This window comes from Cherax quadricarinatus, chromosome 3 (genome assembly GCF_038502225.1).
Source record: "Cherax quadricarinatus isolate ZL_2023a chromosome 3, ASM3850222v1, whole genome shotgun sequence".
In the NCBI taxonomy this organism is placed as follows: Eukaryota; Metazoa; Arthropoda; class Malacostraca; order Decapoda; family Parastacidae; genus Cherax; species Cherax quadricarinatus.
Genome location: NC_091294.1, coordinates 49,467,350 through 49,486,140, shown reverse-complemented (window position 1 = coordinate 49,486,140; position 18,791 = coordinate 49,467,350). Strand labels below are relative to the sequence as shown.

The 18,791-nt window shown below is 38.3% G+C and overlaps 1 protein-coding gene across 3 annotated transcripts in view; it reads right to left on the bottom strand.

Annotated features, from left to right (window-relative positions):
• LOC128684046 (uncharacterized) overlaps positions 1-18,791 on the bottom strand; it is a 919,796-nt gene that overhangs the window by 97,042 nt on the left and 803,963 nt on the right. For all 3 annotated transcript variants that reach the window (XM_070091768.1, XM_070091784.1, XM_070091774.1), the window contains exon 5: positions 10,157-10,265. In XM_070091768.1, the coding sequence (XP_069947869.1) occupies positions 10,157-10,265 (109 nt within the window). The remainder of the gene's footprint in view (positions 1-10,156; positions 10,266-18,791) is intronic.

Here is an 18,791-nt window from a genome sequence, read left to right as displayed (position 1 = left end):
ATGTATCCTCCAATAGTTGTTTATATCTTACCTTAACTGCCTCCTCTTTTAGTTTACACAACTTCACCTGTCTCTTACTTGCTGTTTCTATTTTTCTTGTATCCCATCTACCTTTTACTCTCACTGTAGCTACAACTAGAAAGTGATCTGATATATCTGTGGCCCCTCTATAAACATGTACATCCTGAAGTCAACTCAACAGTCTTTTATCTACCAATACATAGTCCAACAAACTACTGTCATTACATATTACATCATATCTTGTATACTTTTTTTATCCTATTTTCTTAAAATACGTATTACCTATAACTAAACCCCTTTCTATACAAAGTTCAGTCAAAGGGCTCCCATTATCATTTGCACCTGGCACCCCAAACTTACTCACCACACCCTCTCTAAAAGTTTCTCCTACTTTAGCATTTATGTCCCCTATCACAATTACCCTCTCATTTGGCTCAAAGGTTCCTATATATTTGCTTAACATTTCCCAAAATCTCTCTCTCTCTCCTCCACACTCCTCTCCTCTCCAGGTGCATACACACTTACTATGACCCACTTTTCACATCCGACCCTTATTTTAATCCACATAACCCTTGAATTTACACATTTATATTCCTTCTTCTCCTACCATAACTGGTCCTTCAATATTATTGCTACCCCTTCCTTAGCTCTAACTCTCTCAGATACTCCTGACTTAATCCCATTTATCTCTCTCCACTGAAAGTCGTCTACCCTTCTTCAGCTTTGTTTCACTTAGGGCCAGGATATCCAACTTCTTTTCATTCACAACATCAGCAATCATCTCTTTCTTATCATCCGCACTACATAAACGCACATCCAAGCATCCCAGTTTTACAAAGGTTTTCTTCTTTTTATTTATAGTGAATGTGTACAGGAAAAGGAGTTACTAGCCCATTGCTCCCGGCATTTTAGTCGCCTCATACTGCACGCATGGCTTACGGAGGAAAGATTCTTTTCCACTTCCCCATATATATATATATATATATATATATATATATATATATATATATATATATATATATATATATATATATATATATATATACATATATATACATATATATATATATATATATATATATATATATATATATATATATATATATATATATATATATAAATATATATATATATATATATATATATATATATATATATATATATATATATATATATATATATATATATATATATATATGTCGTGCCGAATAGGCACAACTTGCGATTTTGGCTTAAATAGCAACGCTCATCTTGCCATATAGGACAAGTGAAAATTTGTGTATGCAATAATTTCGCCAAAATCATTCTGAACCTAACGAAAAAAATATATTTGATTGTGTTTGTTTAGTATTAAATTACTGTAAACAAATTTAAAATATATTTAGTTGGGTTAGGATAAAATAAATTGTTCTTGTTATAATAAGGTTAGGTAAGTTTCCTAAGATTCTTTTGGTGCAAAATTATAAATTTTTACATTAACATTAATGAAAAAAATATATCTTTAAATGTATAAGATAAAATTTTAGAAAGGACTTAATTTTAAATGAGTTCTTGCTAATTGACCAGTTTTACATATTCGGCACGACATATATATATACATATATACATATATATATATATATATATATATATATATATATATATATATATATATATATATATATATATATATATATGTATATATATATATATATATATATATATATATATATATATATATATATATATATATATATATATATATATATATATATATATATATATATATATATATATATACACATATTCTCCATGAGGAAGTGGAACAGAATTCTTCCTCCGTAAGCCATGCGTGTTGTAAGAGGCGACTAAAATGCCGGAAGCAAGGAGCTAGTAACCCCTTCTCCCGTAAAAATTACTAAATTTAAGAGAAATTTTCGTTTTTCTTTTTGGGTCATCCTGCCTTGGTGGGATACGGCCGGTGTGTTGAAAGATATATATATATATATATATATATATATATATATATATATATATATATATATATATATATATATATATATATATATATATATATATATATATATATATATATATATATATATATATATATATATATATATATATATATATATATATATATATATATTTTATATATATATATATATATATATATATATATATATATATATATATATATATATATTTATATATATATATATATATATATATATATATATATATATATATATATATATATATATATATATATATATATATATATATATATATATATATATATATATATAAATATATATGCAAAACAACCACTCTGAAAGAATAGAGAAATTCCAAGCGCTTTCGTGACTACTCACATTATCAAGGAACTATGAAAGTAAAGCATCCAAGGAAGCTATATAAGGGGTCTGGCCGGCACCTCACTATCAGATCCCACAACGGTTAAACACCTGACGCGCGCCGACCCAACTTGGATAGGTCCTTGGCACAACTCACCCCACAAACTATTCTACCCAAGAAATAAGAAATTTTAAAGATTATTTGTCCAGTGTATTATTAAATTCTTCCCAAATTCTATTAATTATAAATGGATCTAATTTATATAAACCAAAGGAAATATTCATATTATTGTCAAAACTGCTTTTTATGAAAAGCAGTTTTGACAATAATATGAATATTTCCTTTGGTTTATATAAATTAGATCCATTTATAATTAATAGAATTTGGGAAGAATTTAATAATACACTGGACAAATAATCTTTAAAATTTCTTATTTCTTGGGTAGAATAGTTTGTGGGGTGAGTTGTGCCAAGGACCTATCCAAGTTGGGTCGGCGCGCGTCAGGTGTTTAACCGTTGTGGGATCTGATAGTGAGGTGCCGGCCAGACCCCTTATATAGCTTCCTTGGATGCTTTACTTTCATAGTTCCTTGATAATGTGAGTAGTCACGAAAGCGCTTGGAATTTCTCTATTCTTTCAGAGTGGTTGTTTTGCATATTCTGAAATCACCTGTTTACTGTGATCTTATTGCATATATGTATATATGTATATATATATATATATATATATATATATATATATATATATATATATATATATATATATATATATATATATATATATATATATATATATATATTTCTGTATATATATATATATATATATATATATATATATATATATATATGTGTGTGTGTGTGTGTGTGTGTGTGTGTGTGTGTGTGTGTGTGTGTGTGTGTGTGTGTGTGTGTGTGTGTCTGTGTGTGTGTCTGTGTGTGTGTGTCTGTGTGTGTGTGTGTGTGTGTGTGTGTGTGTGTGTGTGTGTGTGTCCTCCCCAATATCTAAAACTGGTCAATTAGCAAGAACTCATTTAAAATTAAGTCCTTTCTGAAATTTTCTCTTATACGTTTAAAGATATATTTTTTTCATTAATGTTATTGTAAAAATTTTTAATTTTGCACCTAAAGAATCATAGAAAACTTACCTAACCTTATTATATCAAGATCAATTTGTTTTAGCCTAACCCAACTACATATATTTTAGAGTTGTTTACAGTAATTTAATACTAAACTAACAGAGTGAAATACTTTTTTTTCGTTAGGTTCAGAATGATTTTGGCGAAATTATTGCATACACAAATTTTCGTTTGTCCTATATGGCAAGATGAGCGTTGCTATTTAAGCCAAGATCGCAAGTTCTGCCTATTCGGCACGACATATATATATATATAAGTTACATATTTAGTTTTTGAGATGCCAAATTTACTTAGTTTTAAAGAGTTTCTTGTGTTTTTATTAATGTTTCATTGTAATTTCAGTGAATTGTTATAGTTTGTAAATTGTTATATCATGTCCCTGAAATGCTTCCTGATGATAATGATTTATTTACCACCAATACGAAGTGAATGTTCCGCCCTTTTTCATCAGGTTTCTTCAACGACGCGCGAGGAAAATGGCCGCTGAATATATTGTGGCCGTGTATAGTACTAACAACGATTTTCCACGGAAATACAGGGGGCAAACAGGAATAAATTTGTGCCTGTGGTTGAACTTCATCTACCAGCCGAAACTTTATTCTCACCACTAGGTACCACCTGTAGTGCTTCCGTGCATTAAATCTATTAAGTTGGTTCAAAAAACCCACAGAACATACGCCACTAATGCTACACAGAATCACCATCGATTGTAGAAATTTACCCACCAGCAACTTATGTGGTTTCCGTTGCTGGTGTTAAGTTGAACTGTTGTTGTTGTTAATGCTTTTATTATTATTATTATTATTATTATTAATATTATTATTATTATTATTATTATTATTATTATTATTATTATTATTATTATTATTATTATTATTATTATTTATTCATAAGGAAACAGTAAACTCTTAATAGTCATTCAGAACTTAGTAAGTGAAATAATTAGGTCTGAGTTCTTCTGGAAGTGAATTTTTGGTAAGGACTGTATCAAATATTCACTGCTTCCAGGTACTGGGAGCTGGAAATCCTAAAAACTTACGGAAAAATTCTAACACACGTCTCTCATGGCCCTGTTGTTATGATGGGAATAGAAGTGTATCAAGTTATTCTTGTATGCAGGTTTTCTGTAGACTTGGAATGGAAGCCTCTCTCTCCTCCCTTGCTGACTAATACTTCGAGAAGTGGTGAGCGGTTATCTCTCTTCTACTGCGAATGTGATGAATGACTCTAGGCTACTGATAGTGTTCGGAAAATTTTGCTTTTTGTGCTTCCTCGATATGATGACGAACATGGCATCTACGTAGACCATTCTTTTAATAGAAGTACATAAGAAAGAAGGAACACTGCAACAGGCCTACTGACCCATGCGAAGCAGGTCCATGCCACCCCCGTGGCCTAGAACAATGACCACCTAGTCAGGTCACTTCCCCTTAATGAAAGAGCACGGCACCAGACCTGGTAGCCCATGCTAGTCAGGTCCAACTCACACCCACTCATGTATTTATTAAACTTATTTTTAAAACTACACAACGTCTTAGCGCCAATGGCGGTACTCGGGAGTTTGTTCCACTCATCCACAACTCTATTACCGAACCAGTGCTTTCCTATATCCTTCCTGAATCTGAATTTTTCCAACTTAAAGCCATTGCTGCGAGTCCTGTCTTGGCTGGATATTTTCAGCACGCTATTTACATCCCCTTTATTTATTCCAGTTTTCCATTTATACACCTCAATCATATCATCCCCTAATTCTACGCCTTTCTAGAGAGTGCAGATTCAGGGCCCTCAGTTTATCCTCATAGGGAAGATTTCTGATACATGGGATCAACTTTGTCATCCTCCTCTGTACGTTTTCCAGAGCATTTATATCCATTCTGTAATATGGTGACCAAAACTGTGCAGCATAGTCTAAATGAGGCCTAACTAAGGATATATAGAGTTGAAGAACAACTTGAGGACTTCTATTATTTATACCTCTTGATATGAAACCAAGGATTCTGTTAGCTTTATTGCGAACACTTATGCACTGTTGTCGTGGTTTCCGATTACTGCTAACAAGAACTCCTAAATCCTTTTCGCAGTCAGTAGTATTAAGATATACACTATTCAGTTTATAAGTGGCATGGTTATTGTCCTGTCCAACATTTAGCATTTTGCATTTGTCTATATTAAACTGTATCTGCCACTTCTCCGACCACTGCATCAGTCTATTCAAATCATCCTGGAGTGCACTAATGTCCTCAATAGAATGAACTGGACGGCTTATTTTGGTGTCATCGGCAAATTTGTTTAAGTCGCTATTCATTCCCTCATCTACGTCGTTTATGTAATTGTGAACAACAACGGGCCCAACACTGACCCCTGTGGAACACCGCTTGTGACGAGCCCCCATTCTGATTTCTCCCCATTTATGCAAACTCTTTGCTGCCTATTTGCTGCCTATTTGCTGCCCGTTGGACTCCTGATGGTCTGTTTCTGCAATAGCTAAGACTGCACTTACAAGTAAGCTCATGGCTAAATCAAAGTGTTATTTGTATGTGTGTCCTTCGAAGGTAGGGTAGCTCCACCTCTAAAATGATTCCTCTCACACTTAACCTACGTATACTTGACAACTTGTACAAAAAATACTGCAGGTTTTAGCTTCTCTGTATCATGACTGGAAAAGCCACTTGCGATGAAACTTACCCTTAAATAAATGTCTTGATCAGTGTGTACGTCTCTCTTGCCCTACAACTTGTCGGTATAACCATACCAGCTTCACTCTGTTCTTTAAAACATAACTCAGACTCTGACTGCGAAAGTGACTCGAACCCACATAGTTTGGGGTCTGATGAGGAGTACTGGGAGCATTGGGATGTGGTAAGGTGTGGTGAGCTGTGGTGGGATATGGCTGGGGTATGAAGAAGAGTGGGGAAGTGTGGTAAGGTGTGCTGGAGTGTATTAAGGCGTGGTGGGGTACGAAGAGGTGTGTTGGAATATTTAAGGGTAGAGTAGGGTGTGACGGAGTGTTAGGATGTGATAGAGCATAGTGGGGCCTGGTAGGATGTGGTGGGATGTGGTACGTTATGGTAGAGTGTGGTAGATTGTGATACTGTGTGGTGGTGTGTGGTAGGGTGTAGCAGAATGTAATGGGGTGTGTTGGGGTGTGGTGTGGTGGGGTGTGGTAGGGTGTTTTTGGGCTTGGTAGGGTGTACTGGGGCGTGGTAGGGTGTAGTAGAGTGTGGTGGGGTGTGGTAGAATGTGGTGGGTAGGCTATGGTGGTGTTGTGGGGTGTGCTAGGGTGTAGTAGGGTGTAGTGTGGTGGTATGTGGTAGATTGTGGTGGGATGTGGTGGAGTGTGTTAGAGTGTGATACAGTGTGATGGTGTGTGGTATGGTGTGGCGGTGTGTGGTAGGGTATGGTAGGGTGTGGTGGTGTATGGCAGGGTGTGGGGTGTGTGATAGGGTGTGGTGTGTGGTAGGGTGTGGTGGTGTTTGGTAGGGTGTAGTATGGTGTGTGGTATGGTGTGGTGGGCTGCGGTGGGGGTGGTAAGGTGTGGTGGGGTGTAGTAGGGTGTGGTGGTATGTGGAAGGGTGTGGTGGTGTGTGGCAGGATGTGGTAGTGTGTGGTAGAATGTAGTAGGAAGTGGTGGAGTGTGGTAGGGTGTGCTAGAGTGTGGTAGAGTGTGGTATGGCGTGGTAGAGAGCGGTAGGGTGTGGTAGGGTGTGATGGGTGTGGTGGGGAGTGGTGTTGTGCAGTGTAGTAGGGTGTGGTAGGGTGTAGTGTGGTGGGATATGGTGGGGTATGAAAGGTTGTGGTAGTGTGAGGTAGGGTGTGGTAGAGTGTGGTAGGGTATGCTAAGGTGTGGCGGGGTGTGGTAGGTCGTGGTAGGGTTGCAAGCTGGTAGGATACCAGAGACTGTATTTACCAGCCAAGAGGCTAAAAGCCTTTGGATATTTTCCCCCTGGCTGGATTTACTTGTTTCCGTTCCTCCTCATTTAGGCGGCAATGGAATAAGGTTCATATATTAAAGCAGTTATCGCTGCCATCTCTCTGCGAGGCCAGGGGTAACTGTGGTTATTACGTGGGAGCAATGATTACTTGCGGGGCCAGGGGTAACTGTGGTTATTACCGGAGATTAATGAATACTCACTGGAGCAGGGGTAACTGTGGTTATTACGTGGGATTAATGATTACTCGCTGCAGGAGGGGTAACTGGGGTATTACTTAGGATTAATGATTACTCGCTGCAGCATGGATAAATGTGATTATTAAGAGGGATCAATTGTTACTCGCTGCAGCAGGGGTAATTTATTATTACGTGGCATTAAACATAGTTCGCTGCAGCAGGGGTAACTGTGGTTATTACTAGGGATCATTTGTTATTCGGGAACCATTAACAAAATTCGATTTAATGTACACCAGCGAATCGTTGCCAAGTATGAACCATAATCAAGTGGTTACATTGTTAGGTTTACGGCTCAATCTAGTTACTAACCATCGCGTATATAACAATCCAGAGTAAGGTTAGGAAACTGTATATACTCTGGCAGGTGAATATTATATATATATATATATATATACATATATATATATATATATATATATATATATATATATATATATATATATATATATATATATATATATATATATATATATATATATATATAGATATAGATATATACATATATATATATATATATATTCAACTTTATGGCCGCAGTGTATCAAGATAATTTCCATCTTTTATACATTGACTCCATATATAATGAAGAACTGCAGCAGTTTTAAATACACTGAGAGAGATGTATGTACTCTTTAATCATGGTGTTGAAGGCCACAACACATAAAATTTTCTATGGTAATTGTATCTAATACCGCACTGGAGTCTGGAGCTTCTTATATACACAAATATTTATGCTGAATTGCCACACAAAATAAAACTTACATATAGTTGCTGATCAACAAGAATATATTAATTAATGACTCATTCAACATTTTCGAAAATCACATTTTTTTTTTCATGCTTTAATCCTTAAAAATTAAAGATACACCTCCCCGTGTATATACCTGGAGTATATCTGCAAGGAGTTTCGGGGGTCAACGCTCCTTCGGAGTAGTCCGTGACCAGGCCTCGAGGTGGATCAGGGCCTGATCAACCAGGCTGTTACTGCTGACCGCACGGAAACTGATGTACGAAGCACAGCCCGGCTGGTCAGGTACTGACTTTATGTGTCTGTCCAGCGCCTTCATGAAGACAGCCAGGGATCTATTTGGTAATCCCCCCTTATATGTACTGATATTATATATATTGTTAATATTAACGCCAGTCGACTCTCACGATGATCATTAAGGAAACAATCCACCTAATTGCTTGCATCAAAGACAATTTAATCCCCAGGAGAAGGATTTAAGTTAACTGAGTGTATATGTGCACTGCTTGGAGTATATACACTGAGATACACACCTCTCGGCGTATATCCCCTGTGTAATCAGATCAGAAGTCATGCATCTGTAACACTGCGAACTGCAAGTCCAAGTTCTCCGGTTTTGCATGTCTATTAAGCTAGTTGTGGGGGTTCATAGCGACGCTTGTTCACACATTGTAGCAAACATTTACAAAGGCACTGGTGTGAGCGTTTACAGTGGCATTCATTTACTGTATATAAATGTATTTACCCTGGCGACTGCATATACATGTTAAATATTTTTTTTTACAAATTATTTATACAAACATCACTCAATCAGTTCTGAAACATTTGCAGAAGGAACACTAACTCTTCATAATTTTTTTTATCAGGTTTTCTCTCATCATTAGTGAGTATATTATTATGTTTACTTCTCCATACATTGCTGTTTCTCAATATTTTTATTTTTATGCATAATCGATAAAAGACACTGTCAAATATTAAACAGCTGATTTTAATTATTGGTCTAATTTGGGAAGAAATTAACAAAATTAGCCTATTGTACTGAAGACAATTAACAGACACTTTAGTAAACATTTCATCGTGAGATTTTATTGTCTGTAGCACGGACACAAGTTGTGACCGTGAGTTTTGTTGGCCATGAACACACACCTAATATGCCGTACATTTAATAGAGCGAACTCCCGAATAGACGAAAAAAAATGTTTTTTAAAATATAATTTCTCGAAACTGTAAATGATACGTTGATACATTTATTTAGGTTCATAACATGATATGTAGCGGATGTCATGTGCACCATTACTGACTTACCCATTGTACTTATTAACCTCGCCTACAGTGGTTTGTTTGAGAACTCATTACTGAAGCTGAGTCTCTGCATCTCCCCTATGGAAAAAGTTATAATTGTTTATTAAGAGTCTGTTTTATGCCCGGTGACTGGTTCTAATGTTGATTTAAAAAGACACGTGAGCAAAAGCCTCTTTCTTTAGGTCTGTATACACTGTTTTTCTTGGTACTTGTGTGTAACAAGTGATCAAGATCCAGTGACGGAAACGTTATTTTTTATCCTGCTGTTTGCTCGTGCGCCTTTTTTAAACCAGTTTTTATTATTCATTATCAAGGATTATCCCAAACTAGATACTAATGCTGCGTTTACGACTCCTTACGACTCCTCAGGACTCCTAGAACTCTCTAGGATTCTCCAGATTTATCCAAGACTCTCTAGGATTGCCCAGGAAACGTTAAAACTCACCGACGACCTCGAGGTGGACGAAGAGTGAGGTGGGTGGGTGTGAGGACACCTGGCACTCATAAACACCTGCATCTCGTGGCTGCAGGTACCTTATATGCAGCTGCCAGTCCTGTGGAAGGAAAAGAGTAGGGCTGCTTATAGTTAATTCATCAGGAAAGAATTACTTTAAATGGGCCTTACATGCCTATTTAAAGTGATTCTTTAAATGGGGTTGTGAAGCCCATTTAAAGAATCACTTTGGCCCAGCTCCTTCTCAAATCCAACCCACTAACAAAAATATTTCCCCAACCCATTTTCAGTGCTACCAAAGCAATAAGCTTTGATAACCCTTTGAAATCATGTACAAGTCCCATTTAAATCCAACCCCTCTCACTCATGTATTTATCCAACCTAAATCTGAAGCTAACCAATGTTTTAACTTCACTAACCTTACTAGGCAAACAGTTCCACTCATCGACAACTCTATTTCCAAACCAATACTTTCCTATATCCTTTCTAAATCTAAACTTATCCAATTTGAATCCAGTATTGCGTGATCTCTCATGAAGGGATATCCTTAGGAATTTTTTTTATATCTCCTTTGTTAATACCCATCTTCCACTTCTACACTTCATTATGTCTTCCCTCATTCTTCGTCTTACAAAAGAATGTAATTTACGGGATTTCAATCTTTCTTCATATCACAGAATACTTTCTAAGATATGGGGACCAGAACTGAGCTAAATAATCTAAGTGTGTCCTTACTAATGATGTGTGGAGCTGTAGCATAACCTCTGGACTTCTGTTGTTAATACTTCATGATATAAATTCCAGGTTTCAGGTTGATGTTTACCATAACCACCAAGTCTTTTTCACATTCTGTATGGCCAAGTTCTACATTATTTAGTTTATAAGCGCTTGGGTTATGGATATTCCCGAGCTTCAGGAATTTGCGTTTATCTACTTTAAACTGCATCTGCCACTTTTCTGACCATTACATGAGTTTGTTTAAATCCTCCTGAAATTTAGTGACATCTTTCTCGGAATCAATTATCCTGCCTCACTTCGTGTCATCAGCGAATTTGCTCACATCACTAGTTCTTCCCTCGTCAAGGTCATTAATGTATAATATGAACAACACTGGGCCACTTGTTACAGATGAACACTCAGATTTTACCCATTTATGCTCCCTCTCTGCTGGCTGTTGATCAACCAAGCCTCCATGACTGCACTTTCCCCGCAATACCGTGAGCTGCCACTTTCTTTAACAGTTTTTTGTGCGGTATTTTACCAAAATCTTTACTAAAATCCAAATAAATATTATTATGTTTGTGACGTCGAACAGCACCTAAACAACGAGAGGTAATTATATTTGCTTCACGAAATGAGAGGGTTGCTTCAATTCATTCTCTCAGTGGCTTGAATTTGGATGAATTACAAGAGAGAAGGAATAGAAACATACTATGTCGGCTCTTTCTACTAGCTTAAACAAAATTATCCTCACATGTTTCAGATACAGAGGAAGCTTTATAATGACAACGTATCGCTCTGTGCAGAACTTCATTTCATGATCATTTGCTAAAGCTCTACACAGAGCCAAACGTTGTCACAATAAAAGCCTGTTCTACACATGTCTTTATTCTTTTTCACTTACGGCAGCAGGCTTTTGCATCCTGTTTCAGAGAGGAGAGCCTGAGCAGAGCAGAGAACAGAGCCTGAGCAGAGCAGAGAACAGAGCCTGAGCAGAGCAGAGAACAGAGCCTGAGTAGAGCAGAGAACAGAGCCTGAGCAGAGCAGAGAACAGAGCCTGAGCAGAGCAGAGAACAGAGTCTGAGCAGAGCAGAGAACAGAGCCTGAGCAGAGTACAGAACAGAGTCTGAGCAGAGCAGAGAACAGAGCCAGAGCAGAGCAGAGAACAGAGCCAGAGCAGAGCAGAGAACAGAGCCTGAGCAGAGCAGAGAACAGAGCCTGAGCAGAGCAGAGAACAGAGCCTGAGCAGAGCAGAGAACAGAGTCTGAGCAGAGCAGAGAACAGAGCCTGAGCAGAGCAGAGAACAGAGCCTGAGCAGAGCAGAGAACAGAGCCTGAGCAGAGCAGAGAACAGAGCCTGAGCAGAGCAGAGAACAGAGCCAGAGCAGAGCAGAGAACAGAGCCTGAGCAGAGCAGAGAACAGAGCCTGAAGGTCTAACAAATACAGTATTTCTCCCATCATCCGTGGATGGTGTGTAAAAATTTTTTTTCCAGAGGTAGAATTCAAGCTCAGAAATGAAAAATTATTCATTTTTACTTCGTCTATGTTCCTCTTTTCAAAAATCACTAACACTATGTACTAGAGAACTAGTATTATGTGCTGGAGAGTAATAGTACCTTGTACTAGAGAACTAGTATTATGTACTGGAGAGTAATAGTACCTTGTACTAGAGAACTAGTATTATGTGCTGGAGAGTAATAGTACCTTGTACTAGAGAACTAGTATTATGTGCTGGAGAGTAATAGTACCTTGTACTAGAGAACTAGTATTATGTGCTGGAGAGTAATAGTACCTTGTACTAGAGAACTAGTATTATGTACTGGAGAGTAATAGTACCTTGTACTAGAGAACTAGTATTATGTGCTGGAGAGTAATAGTACCTTGTACTAGAGAACTAGTATTATGTGCTGGAGAGTAATAGTGCCTTGTACTAGAGAACTAGTATTATGTACTGGAGAGTAATAGTACCTTGTACTAGAGAACTAGTATTATGTGCTGGAGAGTAATAGTACCTTGTACTAGAGAACTAGTATTATGTACTGGAGAGTAATAGTGCCTTGTACTAGAGAACTAGTATTATGTGCTGGAGAGTAATAGTACCTTGTACTAGAGAACTAGTATTATGTGCTGGAGAGTAATAGTGCCTTGTACTAGAGAACTAGTATTATGTGCTGGAGAGTAATAGTACCTTGTACTAGAGAACTAGTATTATGTGCTGGAGAGTAATAGTGCCTTGTACTAGAGAACTAGTATTATGTACTGGAGAGTAATAGTGCCTTGTACTAGAGAACTAGTATTATGTGCTGGAGAGTAATAGTACCTTGTACTAGAGAACTAGTATTATGTGCTGGAGAGTAATAGTACCTTGTACTAGAGAACTAGTATTATGTGCTGGAGAGTAATAGTGCCTTGTACTAGAGAACTAGTATTATGTGCTGGAGAGTAATAGTACCTTGTACTAGAGAACTAGTATTATGTGCTGGAGAGTAATAGTGCCTTGTACTAGAGAACTAGTATTATGTACTGGAGAGTAATAGTGCCTTGTACTAGAGAACTAGTATTATGTGCTGGAGAGTAATAGTACCTTGTACTAGAGAACTAGTATTATGTGCTGGAGAGTAATAGTGCCTTGTACTAGAGAACTAGTATTATGTGCTGGAGAGTAATAGTACCTTGTACTAGAGAACTAGTATTATGTGCTGGAGAGTAATAGTGCCTTGTACTAGAGAACTAGTATTATGTACTGGAGAGTAATAGTGCCTTGTACTAGAGAACTAGTATTATGTGCTGGAGAGTAATAGTACCTTGTACTAGAGAACTAGTATTATGTGCTGGAGAGTAATAGTACCTTGTACTAGAGAACTAGTATTATGTGCTGGAGAGTAATAGTGCCTTGTACTAGAGAACTAGTATTATGTACTGGAGAGTAATAGTGCCTTGTACTAGAGAACTAGTATTATGTGCTGGAGAGTAATAGTACCTTGTACTAGAGAACTAGTATTATGTGCTGGAGAGTAATAGTGCCTTGTACTAGAGAACTAGTATTATGTGCTGGAGAGTAATAGTGCCTTGTACTAGAGAACTAGTATTATGTGCTGGAGAGTAATAGTACCTTGTACTAGAGAACTAGTATTATGTGCTGGAGAGTAATAGTACCTTGTACTAGAGAACTAGTATTATGTGCTGGAGAGTAATAGTACCTTGTACTAGAGAACTAGTATTATGTGCTGGAGAGTAATAGTACCTTGTACTAGAGAACTAGTATTATGTGCTGGAGAGTAATAGTACCTTGTACTAGAGAACTAGTATTATGTACTAGAGATTAATAGTACCTTGTACTAGAGCGAATAAGTTATCAAATCGTTCTTCTCTTGTTATCTAGTAAAGGGATTGACTGTCATGGTAATAATATGTTTCGCTCGTATCTTATGAACTTAGTCTGGTCTCTGCTGTGTGAACATGATCTGGTCTCTGCTGTGTGAACATGATCTGGTCTCTGCTGTGTGAACATGGTCTGGTCTCTGCTGTGTGAACATGGTCTGGTCTCTGCTGTGTGAACATGGTCTGGTCTCTGTTGTGTGAACATGGTCTGGTCTCTGCTGTGTGAACATGATCTGGTCTCTGCTGTGTGAACATGATCTGGTCTCTGCTGTGTGAACATGGTCTGGTCTCTGCTGTGTGAACATGATCTGGTCTCTGCTGTGTGAACATGATCTGGTCTCTGCTGTGTGAACATGGTCTGGTCTCTGCTGTGTGAACATGATCTGGTCTCTGCTGTGTGAACATGATCTGGTCTCTGCTGTGTGAACATGGTCTGGTCTCTGCTGTGTGAACATGATCTGGTCTCTGCTGTGTGAACATGATCTGGTCTCTGCTGTGTGAACATGATCTGGTCTCTGCTGTGTGAACATGGTCTGGTCTCTGCTGTGTGAACATGATCTGGTCTCTGCTGTGTGAACATGATCTGGTCTCTGCTGTGTGAACATGGTCTGGTCTCTGCTGTGTGAACATGGTCTGGTCTCTGCTGTGTGAACATGGTCTGGTCTCTGCTGTGTGAACATGGTCTGGTCTCTGCTGTGTGAACATGATCTGGTCTCTGCTGTGTGAACATGATCTGGTCTCTGCTGTGTGAACATGGTCTGGTCTCTGCTGTGTGAACATGGTCTGGTCTCTGCTGTGTGAACATGGTCTGGTCTCTGCTGTGTGAACATGGTCTGGTCTCTGCTGTGTGAACATGGTCTGGTCTCTGCTGTGTGAACATGGTCTGGTCTCTGCTGTGTGAACATGGTCTGGTCTCTGCTGTGTGAACATGGTCTGGTCTCTGCTGTGTGAACATGGTCTGGTCTCTGCTGTGTGAACATGGTCTGGTCTCTGCTGTGTGAACATGGTCTGGTCTCTGCTGTGTGAACATGGTCTGGTCTCTGCTGTGTGAACATGGTCTGGTCTCTGCTGTGTGAACATGGTCTGGTCTCTGCTGTGTGAACATGATCTGGTCTCTGCTGTGTGAACATGATCTGGTCTCTGCTGTGTGAACATGGTCTGGTCTCTGCTGTGTGAACATGGTCTGGTCTCTGCTGTGTGAACATGGTCTGGTCTCTGCTGTGTGAACATGGTCTGGTCTCTGCTGTGTGAACATGGTCTGGTCTCTGCTGTGTGAACATGGTCTGGTCTCTGCTGTGTGAACATGGTCTGGTCTCTGCAGTGTGAACATGGTCTGGTCTCTGCTGTGTGAACATGATCTGGACTCTGCTGTGTGAACATGATCTGGTCTCTGCTGTGTGAACATGATCTGGTCTCTGCTGTGTGAACATGGTCTGGTCTCTGCTATGTGAACATGATCTGGTCTCTGCTGTGTGAACATGATCTGGTCTCTGCTGTGTGAACATGATCTGGTCTCTGCTGTGTGAACATGATCTGGTCTCTGCTATGTGAACATGATCTGGTCTCTGCTGTGTGAACATGATCTGGTCTCTGCTGTGTGAACATGATCTGGTCTCTGCTGTGTGAACATGATCTGGTCTCTGCTGTGTGAACATGATCTGGTCTCTGCTGTGTGAACATGGTCTGGTCTCTGCTGTGTGAACATGGTCTGGTCTCTGCTGTGTGAACATGATCTGGTCTCTGCTGTGTGAACATGATCTGGTCTCTGCTATGTGAACATGATCTGGTCTCTGCTGTGTGAACATGATCTGGTCTCTGCTGTGTGAACATGATCTGGTCTCTGCTGTGTGAACATGATCTGGTCTCTGCTGCGTGAACATGATCTGGTCTCTGCTGTGTGAACATGATCTGGTCTCTGCTGTGTGAACATGATCTAGTCTCTGCTATGTGAACATGATCTGGTCTCTGCTGTGTGAACATGATCTGGTCTCTGCTGTGTGAACATGATCTGGTCTCTGCTGTGTGAACATGATCTGGTCTCTGCTGTGTGAACATGATCTGGTCTCTGCTATGTGAACATGATCTGGTCTCTGCTGTGTGAACATGATCTGGTCTCTGCTGTGTGAACATGATCTGGTCTCTGCTATGTGAACATGATCTGGTCTCTGCTGTGTGAACATGATCTGGTCTCTGCTGTGTGAACATGATCTGGTCTCTGCTGTGTGAACATGATCTGGTCTCTGCTATGTGAACATGATCTGGTCTCTGCTGTGTGAACATGATCTGGTCTCTGCTGTGTGAACATGATCTGGTCTCTGCTGTGTGAACATGTTCTGGTCTCTGCTGTGTGAACATGATCTGGTCTCTGCTATGTGAACATGGTCTGGTCTCTGCTGTGTGAACATGATCTGGTCTCTGCTGTGTGAACATGATCTGGTCTCTGCTGTGTGAACATGGTCTGGTCTCTGCTGTGTGAACATGATCTGGTCTCTCCTGTGTGAACATGGTCTGGTCTCTGCTGTGTGAACATGGTCTGGTCTCTGCTGTGTGAACATGGTCTGGTTTCTGCTGTGTGAACATGGTCTGGTCTCTGCTGTGTGAACATGGTCTGGTCTCTGCTGTGTGAACATGGTCTGGTCTCTGCTGTGTGAACATGGTCTGGTCTCTGCTGTGTGAACATGGTCTGGTCTCTGCTGTGTGAACATGGTCTGGTCTCTGCTGTGTGAACATGGTCTGGTCTCTGCTGTGTGAACATGGTCTGGTCTCTGCTGTGTGAACATGGTCTGGTCTCTGCTGTGTGAACATGGTCTGGTCTCTGCTGTGTGAACATGGTCTGGTCTCTGCTGTGTGAACATGGTCTGGTCTGTCCTGTTAGAAATGGTATTGGCTAGGCTGTGTGAACACCTTGGTTTGGTGTACCCTGTGCGAACACTTTGGTAAAGTCTTGCTAAGCCTTATGACTATCATGGTCTGGTCTAGACTGTGTGATGTTCTTGGTCTAATGGTTATCGTAATGGCGTTATTAATTATATGTTTGTGTGATGGAGTTGGCGATGTTGTGATGGTGCTGCTAATGATTCAGTGGTGCTGGTAATGGGGTTGTGTTGTTGGTTAATGTCGTGTTTGGCTAGTGTAGCCTATCGACTTCACTAGTCTGCATATCACCTTTTCACCACTAAAGAAGATTGCTTTAATTCATAAAATGGGGATTCAAGGAAACTTTCAGCATATATACACCGAGATAAATACACCCTCGGTATAAATATCCTGTGCCCTGGTTGGTCGGTTGATTAATAAGACTTAAAGCCTATCGACTGCACAAGGGTCACTGAGGCAGCATGGTAATCTTTTCACCAATGAACAATACCTTAATCTCTAAAACAGGTGTTAAGGTAAACCCTGAGCATATATACCCTGTGAAAAATATATATATCGAGGTAAATATACATGTCGTGCCGAATTGGAAAAACTGATCAGTTAGCAAGAACTCATTTAAAATTAAGTTCTTTCTAAAAATTTCTCTTATACGTTTAAAGATATATATACATACATATATATATATATATATATATATATATATATATATATATATATATATATATATATATATATATATATATATATATATATATATTTCATTTAAGTTAATGTAAAAAATAAAAAAAATTACCAAAAGAACCTTAGAAAATTTACCTAACCTTATTGTAACAAGCACAATTTAATTTAGCCTAATTCAACTAAATATATTTTAGATAAGTCTACAAAAATTTAATAATAAACAAACACAATGAAAAATATTTTTTTCGATAGGTTCAGAATTATTTTTCTGAAATTATTGCATACACAAATTTTCGCTTGCCTTATTCGCCGAGAAGAGCTATTTAAGCCCAGAACGCAAGTTTTACCTATTCGGGAGGGGATAAAGGAGGTTTTGTGGGTGAAGGGCTTGGACTTCCAGCAAGCGTGCGTGAGCGTGTTCGATAGGAGTGAATGGAAATGAATGATATTTGGGACCTGACGAGCTGTTGGAGTGTGGGCATTGTAATATTTAGTGAAGGGATTCAGGAAAACCGGATATTTTTATATAGCCGGACTTGAGTCCTGGAAATGGGAAGTACAATGCCTGCACTCTAAAGGAGGAGTTTGAAATATTGGCAGTTTGGAGGGAAATGTTGTGCATCTTTATACGTATATGCTTCTAAACTGTCGCATTCTGAGCACCTCTGCAAAAACAGTGATTATGTGAGTGAGGTGAAAGTGTTGAATGATGATGAAAGTATTTTCTTTTTGGGTCACCATATACATATATATATATATATATATATATATATATATATATATATATATATATATATATATATATATATATATATATATATATATATATATATATATATATATATATACCATATATACCATGGTGTATATATATACCATGGTCTTGTGGGCCGTAAATCCAAGGGAAAGATTGCAAGACATGAGGAGGTTAATAACATTATCAAGAGGAGCCTCACAACAGCTGGAT